We start from the raw sequence: 14,794 nt of genomic DNA, 5'->3' as shown, positions 1-14,794 counted from the left end.
CTCTCTCTCTTGCTCAACACACACAGTCAGTGATGTTCAAGTGACTAGCATCATTTTACACAATACATATTGATTATTGTAATTATTGTTTCAAAATAAGAGTTTTTTACAGCCCACTTAGTGTAGTTTTAACAAAAATAGTTACATGGAAATATATGCTTTTACAGTAAAACTAAATGGGACCATGTAGATTTAACAACGCAATATGAAAGGCACTGTTCAGGAAAAGTCATATTGAATCTCATTTTGCAGAACACATTGAACAACAGATGTATGATTAAAATGAATAGCTGCTCTAACATGGTTATTAAATTTAGAGCTGGAACAGAACGACACATTAACATAAAACCAGCACCAACCACAATCACAGGGTTGTCAGTACATTATTTCCTCAAAGGAAACCAGGCCAAGTGGTGCAGAATTTGATTATGAAAACTGCTGGAATAATTTTCTTGTAAAGATCATTTTCAACCTTCAGTAGTAAAAAAAAGTCTTATAGGATAATTTCCCCATTGAATTTCAAAAGCAATGTATTTCTTCAATTTTTTTTGATATCAGATTAGGATGAATTTCCAAGCAAAACTATTACAGATTTCCTTATTACAGTATTCCACATGCTTACACCTACATACTGACACACAACCAGCTGAAAACTTTACTCTATTACTACTTTATTAAACTCTAACATATTATTAATGCACTGTAAATGATACTGTAAATGGTTCATTTTTTAGCAGTTGATTGAGCATACTAGGGATACTTCATTTATTTATTTATTTTGCAAAAAGCTAACTAGATAACTGAGTGAAAAAGAATTAATCACCTTCAATTTTAGGTTTTTATTTATGAGGCCCTATCTAAAAATTATTTATGGTTCCCACCATCTTCTATACACAAATAACCTCAGTTGACCACAACAACAAAATTTTTTTCTCCCAAAAAGTAAACCAACATTCAGAAACCAGTTGCGGAAGAAATGAGTACACCCTTAGTATTTCTGCAACAGTGTGTGTAGTTCGAGACACAAGTCGGAATGTAACTTCAGAAGTGCAGAATGATGAAGCATTTCAAAGAAGAGGTTTTTTTTTATATATTACACATTATATCATGAATTTTAGAACATCTGATAATGCAGTAGTTTTAGAGAAACATAAAAGTAAACAGCCCATGATTCATTACTCTCACTGTAGGAAGACAATTTAGAGTTTTAATCAACAAACCAGCTTCATATTGTGTCAGAGAAACAATGGATAAACTGCAATAAGCAAACCACAACCTCACACAACCTCTTATTCAAGTGACATTCAAGTATTTCTTTATTTATGAATTACTCATTTATCAAGTTTTATATTAATTTAAAAAATAATAATAAAAAGAGGAGTAAAAGACTCCAAGGCATTCTCCAATGCATTAACCCTGATTTTGATATGACGGTTCATTTGGCCCCTTTTTAGAAGACCAGTAAAGTCCTTCTGTCATCTCTGGTGAATAAAAGCTCTTTATCCCAAGCCGACGTCCAGTGACATCATCACAATAAAGCCAAGTATGGAGGTCCAGGAAGCCAGCTTCCCATTGCCACTGAAATAAAAATACAAAACAATCACATCATGACTTGTGGGCAGACTTCATCTAACCAGACTTCTCCAACTAACCCAGCCTTCTTCAACTAACCAGCCTTCTCAGTAAGGTACTGGTGTGACTTTCTTCAGTTTAATGGCATTCAGTTTTTGAGGTCAGTCATTTGAGCCTCACATGAACGATGCAAAAAAAAACCTTTTTGGACTGCTTTCATATTCTTATTTAGTCTGTTGGAATCGAAGCCTGATGTGACCTCCTTTTTGGCAGGGTTCATTAATCAGGTGAGAAAGCTAGTTGGCTATAGAGATGGATAGATAGATAGATAAATAAAAAGTCATGAAAATAATTTCAATAAGAGTTCAATTACTTGACTTGAGCTTCGGGAATGATGTCATCAACAACAACATAAACCATGGCCCCTGCAGCAAATGCCAGTGCATAGGGTAGCAATGGCTCAGCCACCACCACAGCAACCGCGCCTAGCAGCCCTGCCACCGGCTCCACCATCCCACTGAGCTGTCCATACCTGAGAATACACATGTATGTGTATATATATATATATATATATATATATATATATATATACACACACACACACACACACACACACACACACACACACACACACACACACACACACACCTTTAAGAAATATTTTTTTCTTAAACAAGCAAAAGTTCAGAAGCAGTATTCTCTTTTTGGTCAGCATCAATTCAGTCTCTCACAAATAAAGACATTATATAGCGAGAAACACAAATGATTTTACATTTTAGTTCATCATCATTTAAATAATCAAGATGATTTATGGAAAAATATTTGGGATAAGGAGATCTCAAACCTCAAGAGCACAAACATGAGATGTTGAATTACACCCACTTAAAATTCTAGGTTTTTATTTTTCAGGACATATATAACAATTTTTATTCTTCCCACCATCTTATACACAAATAACATTGACAAAAGATAATTAATATTTTTCTAAATGTTGGTTTATTTTTTTGGGGAAAAAATATGATCACATTATCCCACCTATTTTGAAAAGGTATGTAGGCGGCCTGATAACTCTTCAATCGGGCTGATGAGTGTCTTTTCTTATGAAGTTATGACTGATGTCCTTTCTACTTGACACAATGTCCAGAACAACAAAAAAAAAAACTAAAATTCTACCTGTTGGGGAAGAAATAAGTAGACCCTTCCGTCACCTATCCAGGTGTTACAAATGAGATCACTTCATCTTCAAGAAGTTTGAGCACCTCAATAAAAGCAGAATTTTAGTTTTGATGGTTTTGTTTATTTTTTGTTTTGGGGCACTCAGGAGTGTGTCTACATTATGACATCAGTCATGACTGCAGAAGAGCAGCCGCACATGGGAAGGGTAACTTCCCAAGATAGGTCTGATAATGAGATCGTAGAAACGTCTATAAAAGAGCACTAACATGAGGTTCTAATTCATTCAAAAACTTGTCTCATGATCTGCTCTATACAAGATGATGTTAAGCAGGTGTAACATGGCCCAATCAAATGAGCTCCTAAGATAAGTCTAGATGTTTATAAGATATGGAACATGGAATTAAATATAAAAATGAGAATGAACTAGATCAGTTTATTGCTAGGCAAATTATGCAATTTACAAATGGAAAAAATCAGCATAATGTTGCACACTGCATACATATCAGCAAACGAGTGCAATCACCAGTCCTGGTGGAGGAAGTGGGCTGATTCACTGCCTCAAGATTAAGACATATTTGATTAAATCTAGGCTGTCTCACACAAATGTACTGTAGAATATCAGGACATCTGTTTATGATCTAAAACTCAAAAGAGGCTGTATCAGAAAATATCTGGTCTCATCTAATAATGTTGTTTTTGCAATAAAATGAAGATATTTGGGATTGAGATCAAAAGGTTAATAAGAGATCAGATAGATGATATTTACATCTAAATCTGTTAAATAACTTAGAACATGACATCGTTGATAAACCAATCCAAGGCAAACCTGGAACAGATATTTACTTAATATTTGTTGGTGCTCTTCTTCATCATTGTGGTGAAATAGTGACATCATCAAACTGTTGCATTCTTTTTTTGTAATGCTTTTCCAGGATTGTATTGCAGTTTCTTTTATTTGGGGGTTTCTTCCGACGCTGGCCAGTCAAAATACCTTCAGCAGCCATGCAAGCCCAAGCCATGACAATACCTTCAACTTGCTTGACCCATGAGATTGTATGTTGTAAATAATGAGCAGATCCTTTCTTCTACAGTACCACCAATGGGCTTATGACAGGCATCTTGTAGTACAGCGTCTATATTTTGGTGGCTTGTAGGACCTGCACCCCTGCCCTGTGGAGGTTTTTGGTGATGAAATTGAATGCTGTCTGAGGATTTTTCTTCACAGCTCTCACAATGTTTGTGAGTTATTATCAGTGGTTATTGTTTTCCTTGGCTGAACTTTTATGTGTTTGATTGTTATACCAGTATACCAGTGGTTTTCTTTTCAGGACATTCCAAATTGTTCTATTAAACCAGGGGTCGGCAACCTTAAACACTCAAAGAGCCATTTGGACCCATTTCCGACAGGAAAAAACACAGGATGAAGATAAACACTGCCAGCTTGGTGTACTGATCCATTACAGATCCATGGCTCAGGGTCTCTCCAGAATCTGCAAATTTGCGGTATTTCTGTTGCTTATCTCGGGTCTGTTCGTGCAGAACAGCTGTGCCTATACATCAAACACCCGACATGAGCTTTTGGATATTGGTTTGTGACTTCCCGAAAGTTTTATTGACAACCTTCAACTCCTTCCTGAGATAGCCAGAACACCTGAGGCCGCTCACTCTACCCGGCCGGGCGGAAGTGCTCACAGGCGGCGTCGAGACCGTAAACAACGGCGGGGGAAGCGTGGTGGAGTGAAAGCTAAGCTAAAGCTAACACCACACCGGCTCTCTTTACCCAGAATCGTCCTCGCCAATGTTCGGTCACTGGTGAACAAAATGGAAGAGATACGACTCAGCATCACTCACAGCATGAAACTTTTGAACTGCAATGTGATGATTTTCACGGAAACATGGCTGCACAGCGGCATTCCGGACAACACTATTGAGCTAGCGGGACGACACACACTCCGGTTGGATAGGACACTAGATGGCTCCGATAAGACCAGAGGCGGTAGATTGGTGCACAAACTCTGTCATTGTTGGGAGACATTGTTCAGCTAACCGTGAGTTTCTCATGGTTAAATGCAGACCGTTTTATCTACCGCGGGAGTTCACTTTCACCATTATAACAGTGGCTTACATTCCCCCATATGCTGATGCTAAGCTAGCTGTATGAAAGAACTTTATGCGGCCATCAGTAAACAACAAGCTGTTCATCCGGAAGCTGCGTTTATTGTTGCGGGTGATTTTAAATCACGCAAACTTAAAGGCGGTGCTCCCCAAATTTCACAAGAATGTTTCCTGTCACACCAGAGGGAACAAAACCTTGGACCATGTATACACAAACATGGCTGGGGCTGGCGTTGTGACCCCCCTCCCCCACCTCGGACAGTCAGATCACCTCTCTTTGTTCCTCACCCCCAAATATGCACCCCTCATCAAGCGAGTGAAGCCATCAGTGAGAACCATAAAGGTCTGGCCCACAGATGCAGATTTCACACTCCAGGAAAGGTTTCAACACACAGATTGGAGTACATTTGCATCTCAGGCCACCAGTGACACTCACACGGACATTGATTGCTACACCTCTGTACTGGATTACATCAATACCACCGCAGTGTTACTACTCAGAAACAGATCATCACATATCCAAATCAGAAGCCATGGATGAACAAGGAGGTGCACCTCCTGTTGAAGGCACGCACTACTGCCTTCAAATCAGGTGATGCACAGGCCTACAGCACATCCAGTGCTAACCTGAGGAGGGGCATCAAAGAGGCCAAGTACTGCTACAAGCGAAAGATAGAGGAGCATTTGAGGAGCATTTGATAGAGGACCCTCGACAAGGCAACCAGGCCATCAGTGATTACAAATCCTCCCACTCCACCCCCGCTGCCACTGATGTCCTCTTCTTGAATCAGCTTAATGACCTTTATGCTCGTTTTGAGAGAGACAACAGAGAAACTGCCACCAAGCTCAAACCCTCGGCTGACCACCCTCCAATAATACTCTCCTCCACAGATGTCTGCAACGCACTGAGCCCGATCAGCTTACACAAAGCCGCTGGACCAGACAACATCCCTGGACGTGTACTCGTGGGCATGTGCTGAGCAGCTTGCTGGGGTCTTTACTGACATCTTCAACCTGTCTCTTGCCCAAGCAGCTGTTCCCACTTGCTTTAAATGCACCTCCATTGTGCCAGTGCCAAAACACTCTAGCACAACATGCCCGAACGACTACCGCCCTGTAGCACTGACACCCATTGTCATGAAGTGCTTTGAACGGCTGGTCCTTGCACACCTGAAGGAATCTCTGCCACCCACATTCGACTCTCACCAGTTTGCCTACCACAGCAATAGGAGCACAGAAGATGCAGTTTCCATCCCGCTGCACTCTGTGCTCACACACTTGGACAATAACAACACTTATGCACGTATGCTGTTTGTTGACTTCAGCTCAGCATTTAACACCATCATTCCATCCAAATAAATAGCCCTGGGCTATTTTTAGATCTGGGCATTAACACCACAACTTGCAACTGGATTATGGACTTTCTGACCAACAGTTCCCAGCAGGTTCGATCAGGCTCCATCTGCTCCAACACCATCACACTCAACACTGGTGTACCACAGGGCTGTGTGCTGAGCCCCTTCCTCTACTCCCTCTTCACCTCAGACTGCAGGCCTGTGAACGGATCTAACTCCATCATCAAGTTTGCAGATGACACTACAGTGATCGGTCTCATCACCAACAATGATGAGAATGCCTACAGGGAGGAGATCCAGCACCTAGCCACATGGTGCAAAGACAATAACTTGCTCCTTAACACCTCCAAGACAAAGGAGCTCATAGTGAACTTGAGGAACGAGACAAGAGGGACATATGACAACATCCACATCAATGGGATGGCTGTTGAACGCGTTTCCAGTATCAAGTTCCTGGGGATCCACATCTCGGCGGACCTGTCCTGGACTACCAACATCTCCAGCCTCCAGTTCACCAGCGCCTCTTTTTCCTGAGGACACTAAAGAAAAATCAGCGTTCCTCGGATATCCTGGTGAACTTCTACCGCTGTGCAATAGAAAGCATCTTTACCAGCTGTGTCACAGTCTGGTATGGGAGCTGAGGTTGCAGATGCAGGGCATTGCAGCGGGTGGTGAAAACCGCCCAGCGCATCACAGGGACTCCACTTCCTGCCATGAAGGACATCCAGAAGAAACGCTGTCTGCGGCAAGCTCACAGCATTCTTAAGGACTCCGCCCATAGACTGTTTTCTCTTCTGCCCTCCGGCAGGCGTTTCAGGTGCCTCCGGACCAGGACCAGCCGACTAAAGAACAGCTTTTTCCTAGAGCTGTCTCTTTATTGAACTCTGCCCGTCGCTGATCCTACTGTCCTTCATACATAGTTACTTCGTTATTGTGCTAATGGACTGTTTACACAAATGGACGTTATTGCACTACTGGACTATTACATAAACTACGCTCACTTGCACACTTGCTCTCTTTTTTTGCATTGCTGCTCACCATTGCCTTACCATTGTATATGCATATCCACCTGATTTCTGTTTATAGTAACAGCAATACATTATACTAATAGCCATATATTTTGTTTATAGCACATACTATTCTGTAAATTTCAGTTTATACTAATAGCCATCTGCATATTATATTCATAGTACATATATATTCATCTGTATATTATGTTCATAGTACATACATATTTATCTGTATATTATATTCACATATAGTACATACACATCTGTAAATTACTGTTTATAGTAATAGCCATATATTTTGTTACATCCTTCTGTAAATTTCAGTTATAATTATAGCCATCTGTATATTATGTTCATAGTACACACACATCTGTAAAATATTTCCATATTACCACTTTATTTAACTTATCTAAGTCTTGTAAAAACTGTATATCCTGCACTTGCAGCTATTGCACTCTGGTTAGACCTAAACGGCATTTTGTTGCCTTGTACTTGTACATGTGTAATGACAATAAAGTTGAATCTAATCTAATCTAATCTAATCTACTGATTGACCTATTTCATCATAAATCCGTTTAACTTTTAATGAACTTTTTGTGAATATTACCAGAAGTTCCGTATTGTGCTTTTCTTTCATAAAAACTACAGGAGGTGAAAATTATGTTGCAATTCAAAAATTGAGATTCAACAGAGAGTTTTGTGATCAAAATCTGGATCAATTTTACATTTCTACTCAAAACCCACATCAAAAGCCTTCAACACATCTTTTAAAAGAATATATTTTTTGAATACAAATTAATTAATTAAACTAAGTTGAATCAGTTGTGTGTATGCTGAACTCCGGCCCTGAAGTTGTGCATATCGGATTTAAAACCTGCAGCAGGCATAAATACAGCCACAGGCCACTTAAAGTGCTGCCACATAATTAACTGATAACTGCATGAATGTGCAGGTGTTCATAAGAAAGGGGCTGGTGTTTGTATACATGTTCAACAATTTTAATTATTGCTGATTGTTTTCTTATTTTAACTGTCAGACAGTTTAATTAGTTCAAATTGCATATATTATAAATTATATTCAAGTGATACATTTGTCCTCATATAAATGTATCAGCAAAGACTAAACTCAGAGATGAATTTTGTGGAATTTTCTAGACAAATTAAGACTGTGACACTTGTGAATAACAGAAAAAGTCAGTGAGAGTTTGCACACTCACCAGAAGGCTCGCCATGTGGACAATCCAGAGCCTCTCAGTGGCAGACTCACTGCAAGGCCTTCTGGGAAATTCTGAATGCCTATGCCTATAGCCAGGTTTCTGAAACAGACATTTTATTGTTAAACTTTGCACTCATATATTAAATGTGTTTAAACAGAACACGTTTATATGCATGTCTTATTCCTAGACTATGAATTAATTTGACTTAAACCGATAGTGAAAATGTTGAGCTGGCTGTAAGATCTCGTAGCCCACAGTGTGAGGTTGGTCATGCCTTCACTAGGTCTCATATCTGGGTTTATTTGTTTGGCCTGCACTTGAAAAAGCCCAAGAAAAGTTGCTTTGTTTTGAGAAAGACTGCTTAGGCCCCCGCACTCATTTCTGCACTCTTTAGTTCCATCCGTTCAAAGCCGTTCCTGGCTCACCATCAGGATCCTGCCCCTGAGAGAAGAAAGGCTAATGACAGCCAGTCACGGAAAGGCTAACAACAGACGAAGTCTGTGTGAAGGAGGGAAACGAGGGAAGAAGCTGAGAGAGGCTGTTGGGGTGAGGAGAGTGCAGACTGCAGCTGGGGTTCAGGGTTAGGATAAGAGACTAACTGATGAGAATAACGCTGCATACAACTTGCCTCTGAAGTGGGAAGTTGGAACTCGGAAAAATGAAGTTTTTGACCTCTTTGCATTTTACAAAGCGGGAAAAACTTTGAGGCTTCCCACATTCATCTTTTGTATTTACGCCTCAAAACAGTGTGTACAGTGCTGACTGGTCTAAAGCACATACTTGTATATACAGAGTAACTCATTTTGTATACTGTTCCTGTTGTGTCATTTGATTTGAGGTCAACTGTTGAACTTGGGGTTGAGGAGACCATCTAAATTTCCAGAGAAATTCTCATTCCCTTTTCCTAGTCCAAGATTGGAAGTAAAGAGTTTCTACATTTACTCAAACGCTACAAAGTAAATATTAAATGTGACAGAGGTCTGCCAGAAGTCAGGTGTTCTCTGTATTTTGGTTTGCCTGAATACGGCCTGTTATACTGTATGTGTCACTCAAAATGACTAACTGAACTATTAATTATTATTATTAATTATTATTATTAACAATTTGTGCTATGACAAATTCCACATGAAGCTTTCATTTGGCAAAGTGCTGCATTTTAACATTGAAACAAAGCTTAATTTATCTGGGCGAAAACAGATTATGAATAATTACAGCACACATGTGGATGTGTAAAGACAAACAGTTCAGTTAAGTAGGAGCAGATGTTCAGTATGAGCAGATGTTTTGTATGAGCAGATGTGAATAAATGTGTTCTGGGATGAACACAGGACAGACTTCATGATAACAGCAGCAGCTCTTAGATAACAATCTCAAGTACTCAGTACAGATGAAATAGACAACAACAGAAGAAGAAGGAAGAGGAACAAACTCTGACTTCTGTTTCTCCTCTCATTATTCAGTCAGCCTCATTTTTTGTATGGTGTATGTAGAAGAGAGAGAAAGAGAAAGAGAGAGAGAGAGAGAGAGAGAGAGAGAGAGAGAGAGAGAGAGAGAGAGAGAGAGAGAGAGAGAGAGAGAGATCTCAGTGTATATAAAGAGTTCTCAGTGGGGAGAAGTGAACTCAGTCACCGAATTCCTCAGTTCACTCTGGGTTCATTCGGGAAGGGGAATGAATCACTGAGCCTCAAACAGTTTTAATACAAGTTTATTTTTCCAATTCCTTAAAAATGTGTGCTGGCATAAAGCATTCAACTAATGCAGATCTGTAGCTTTCTGGGTTTTTGTGTGTGTCCACCCATCAATTTCCTGGTGGATCCAACTTACAGTTAACTGTCTATGAACATTCATCTGAGTGAAAATGGGTGGAAGGCACAGCTCACTGCACAGCACAGCTCACTAAGTTTTTTTTATCTATTTGTTTTGTCAATGCTCGAGAAGTGCAAACTTGGGAAACAATCTCAAAGAGGTAAAAGCCAGTTTGTCACAGGGCAAGACAGAAGCATCAGTGTGTCACCATAAAGCACCTACTGCTGTCCAGCCTGACACACAGACACACACATATATTCATGAAACCATATGCAACAATAAATATCAGTCTCCACCCTGCCTTAAGTCAATCATATGCTGTGCTCTAAAATAAAATTCTTCCAGGTTCTTAAAAGTGGCTTATGTATTGTGCTTCCAAAAAGTATTGGAAGTGGGAGAACTTGGAGTGGCCTGTACAGAGCCTTAACCTCAACCCCACCGGAAACCTTGGGATGAACTGGAATGTGAACTGTGCACCCCAGGACTCCTCAACCAACATCAGTGGCTGACCTCACTCATGCTCTTGTGACTGAATGGACTCTAATCCCCTCAGCCTTGTTCCAAAGAGTAGTGGAATGACTTTCCAGAAGGGTGGAGTTTATATAACAGCAAAAAGGGAAAATAAATATTGAAAGGGAAGTTTAACAAGCACATATTGGTGGGTGAACTGCAATTTTCAGGTCATGCCATTATTTGGATTTAAGTCTGGGCTTTAATTCCTTCACAAAACCCACATGCCTTCTTTTTTAAGGCAGTCATGTGTTGCTTTTACCCCGTGCATTGACTCTGTACTGATGTAACTTTAACAGGGTTTCAACAGTTTTCTTATATTTAACTTGATCCAACAAACCCGGTTTGTCCCACAAGAAAAGATCCCTAGAGCATGATGCTATCACTAATGTGCTTGATGACAGAAATGGAGTTTCGTGGCTGTCGTGCTGTATTTGGTTTGCATCAAATATTAAGCCTTGCCTTAAGGTCAAATGGCTCACGTTTAGTCTCACTAGACCACAAAATCATTTCCCCAAAGCTGTCAAAGTCCACTAACATGGACTTTTTCAGAATCATTTCCTTACTGGCCACTCTGCCAAACCACCCAGGATATATGAAGATGCTAATAGTATTGCTGAGGTTTGCACAGGTTCTCCTGCTTCAGCCAGTGAGTAACCCCTTCAGTGTTCCAGAAAGTTTGGCCTGATTTTAGTAGTGTGTGAGTTATGTCATAACACCAAGATGAGTACAGAGTAGATAGAATTAAATAGAAGGACTCAGTGTTTGAGCACTGAAGATGTAAAGGTGTAGAGATGTAGATGACAATGTGTAATGTAAGTTTCTAGAAACTGATTAATTTTACTGGTTTGTATTAAATGCAGTCTTTTATCCCCCAACAAAAGCACTGGAGAGAGGAAAATGACTCAGGAGTCCCAAAACAAGCGCACTTTAACAATTGGCTGTGTAGTTCTTTGCTCAGCCATTGTTGAGTCTATTTTGGTTCAGCACAAAGTGAAAAGCTGCAGTAGAAATCAAACAAGCCCCTCAACATGCTCCCTTTCTAGATTGCTGTTTCAAAAGAAATTATATCAAAATATACAACCTTATGTCCTGCATCCGCATGAGGCTGATGGTGTGGCCTCCCAAATGCGCTTCTGCATGAGGCCTCCAATGTCCACCCTGGTGAAAACATCAGACCCACCACCTAACTCTAGTTTATCTTAGTTTCACCACCATCAGACTTCAGTGTGGATGTCACCTGCTGACCACTTGTTTTCCAACAGTATGCCCCTTGCCTTCCAACCTATGCTCTGCCAACAGGACAGCCTCTCCTCCATGGTTTATTGTTTTTAACAGAGTCTGATGAAGCAAACTCCCTATCTAAGCTCTATCTACTGGCTGGAGAGCTCCATCCAGAGGAGACAGAGCAGCCTCCATTACAGAGGCCAACATTGTTGCTTGCTTAAGCCTGAGGCAGATGACACAGCGTTCCAAATTCTGCCCACACCCCAGTCTTATGGGGCAGCCTCCCATGTCCTGGTCCTGCCAGAGGCTAACAGGGAGGCCCCCACATTATGCTCCTGTCTGAGGCTGCATCAGAGCTTCCCACATCCTGCTCCTCGCTAAGGCAGGCAAGTTTTAAGTTTATGTTTGATTACCGTTTTGGATTTCAAAGGTTGCTCTCATAAAATTGTTTCTACAACTGAATCTGTCCCATGACACCATGAAACAAATTTAAACTAATTATGCAATCATTAAGCTCTACATTTAAATCAAATGTGCTGGCATGGTTATTGAATTTTGTATGATAAAAAGGGAAATTTCAGAAAGCAGTGAACGGTAGAAACACTACAATAATATAAGCATGACAAGCACATCAGACTTGCTCAATAGAAACAGAAGCAGCTCTGAATGAAGATTAAGGAGAGAAGAGAGATGAGAGAGAGTGAGTGAGAGAGAGAGAGAGAGAGAGAGAGAGAGAGAGAGAGAGAGAGAGAGAGATGGAGAGCTCTGCACATTGTGCACTGTTAATAGCAGAACAGAGAATAACATTTACACATAGAGACACCAGCCTCTTCACACACTTGAGAGAAATGATAATCTCACTCCATAAACAAGAGTCATCCTACTGTAAGCCATTTAAGTATGATAAGAACAGAAAGAGGACAAAATGAGTAAGAGAACAAGAGTGAAGATTTCATCTTTAATTAGTGTTGTATTACTACTAAAATGTAACCATGAGTTTCCCTTTCTTCACTTCTTCCTTCACCTGCTACATAGCGGTATGCTGAGAGTCCTTTTTATTTAGCCTTTCAGAATGCTTTAATTGTTTTTGCTATTTGGTTGTGTGTATGTGTCCACATGTGTGCCTTATGAGGCATAAGATGAATGCTTACTAGTATACTGTAGGTACACATGCTAGGAGACAAACATGCTAACCACCAAAACACCATTACACTGTTTATTTTTTTAACAATGTTTTCAATCTATTAATTATTAGACTTGATCTACAGTATATGCCACATCTGTATGCCATGTAAGGCTCTGTGAATGATTTATTAATACAGAATCGACATGATATTAGAAAGGGTGCATTAATAGAACTCTGTGATTTGACTTCCACTATAAATACAATATGTGTGCTATAGTACTAATATGAGGCTTTTTGAGAATCACCAAAATCTTACAAAGGACAATAAACTGTTTCCCTACTGAGCAAAAAATTGTAAATCCTTCTAACATTGTGTGGACTGTCCTTCATTCTGTTTGGTTGGATGTACAGTACTCTGCTAAAGTCTTAGGGCCATGTAAACAAGTGCTGTAAAGCAATCACATTTTCAAAAATTATGAAATTCCTACATTAAAGTAGTTGAGACAATAAACAGTAATAAACTAAAAGTAATCACTTGAGTAAAAATCTGTTTTTAGTAGACTTTGTACAGTTTTATAAAGATATTGGACAGAAAGTTTAACCAAGCTTGTTGGAGAGTTTGACTGCAGGTTTCATTATGTTGTTTGCATCACAACTGGTCTGTTATGTCAAGTCTTGCTTTATTTACTGAAACATTTTTTTCTGAAATATCCAAGCTTTTGTTGGAAAATCAATGTTTGGAAACTTAAAGTGTTTTTTTGTGCTAAGGCAATAATATAGACTTTGTATAAAGAAATAAGATGCTTATGCCTTTTACACAGTGGAGTGCAAATGTAGTATTCGATGCAGTGACCCAACCAATTCTCAGAGACAGCCTCTTACACCTCACTCGCCTCCTCTGATTACACTCATGCAGAGTATATAAAGATAGGCATAGATTGAGGTACCAACTGGTGTCCCTCAAGCATCTGTGGAACCCTTTCTTATAACTACAATCCATTTTAGTTTTTGGAAATAAAAAATGTTATATGGCTCCTGTCACTACTTCTAAGTTGATAAAACATTCTTTCTTCCCACTCAGGAGACACTGTGGTCTCAGCACAAACCTCGCAATCTCCCCATATCCCCAAATAAACCTGTTTGCTATTACTAATTTGGTCAATCCAATAACATCTTTAAATCCAATGCAATCTTCATCATATTGACATTGATCAAATCACTCATCAAAATCACTCAAATGTTTGGATCGCAGTTGCATCCATGTGGTTTTATAGTTGAACTTTTGTTAAATCCAGTGACATGTGAGTTTTAACAGACCTGCTTGTGTGTTCACTTTAAAAGCTTATACACACTCAGATGTTACTGCTGTTGAAGGTTATACACAGGACTCTAAATGTTTCCAAATCTATCCAGCCACTTAACAAAGTGGATATTGTGTGTGATGCTGGAAAATGCATCAGTTGTAAGTGCAGCTGTATGTCTGAACTCTCAGCTGTAGTGAAAACCATATGCTCAGCACCTTCAAAACATTCTTCGCATAAGAGAAATGAGGGTAAAAAAATAACATGCTGCTTTGAAGAGGTTCAAAGCATCTGGTTTTAACAGTGCACCCAAGTGTGTGGGTATGGGGGAATGTGAAGACTGCTTTGACCATGAGAACAAGCAAGGAGAAAAGAAAATG

At 39.7% G+C, this 14,794-nt stretch overlaps 1 protein-coding gene across 5 annotated transcripts in view; it reads right to left on the bottom strand.

Annotated features, from left to right (window-relative positions):
* Positions 1-512: 512 nt before the first annotated feature.
* slc39a11 (solute carrier family 39, member 11) overlaps positions 513-14,794 on the bottom strand; it is a 103,575-nt gene continuing 89,293 nt past the window's right edge. For all 5 annotated transcript variants that reach the window (XM_047817917.1, XM_027159101.2, XM_027159100.2 and 2 more), the window contains 3 exons: positions 8,445-8,543; positions 1,946-2,104; positions 513-1,578 (listed from right to left, as the gene is read on the bottom strand). In XM_047817917.1, coding sequence (XP_047673873.1) covers positions 1,500-1,578; positions 1,946-2,104; positions 8,445-8,543 — 337 coding nt within the window. In that variant the 3' untranslated portion in view covers positions 513-1,499. The remainder of the gene's footprint in view (positions 1,579-1,945; positions 2,105-8,444; positions 8,544-14,794) is intronic.

Source organism: Tachysurus fulvidraco, chromosome 8, assembly GCF_022655615.1.
Source record: "Tachysurus fulvidraco isolate hzauxx_2018 chromosome 8, HZAU_PFXX_2.0, whole genome shotgun sequence".
Taxonomy (NCBI): domain Eukaryota; kingdom Metazoa; phylum Chordata; class Actinopteri; order Siluriformes; family Bagridae; genus Tachysurus; species Tachysurus fulvidraco.
Note: the sequence above shows the minus strand (reverse complement) of the source record. Positions and strands in the feature narration are given on the sequence as shown.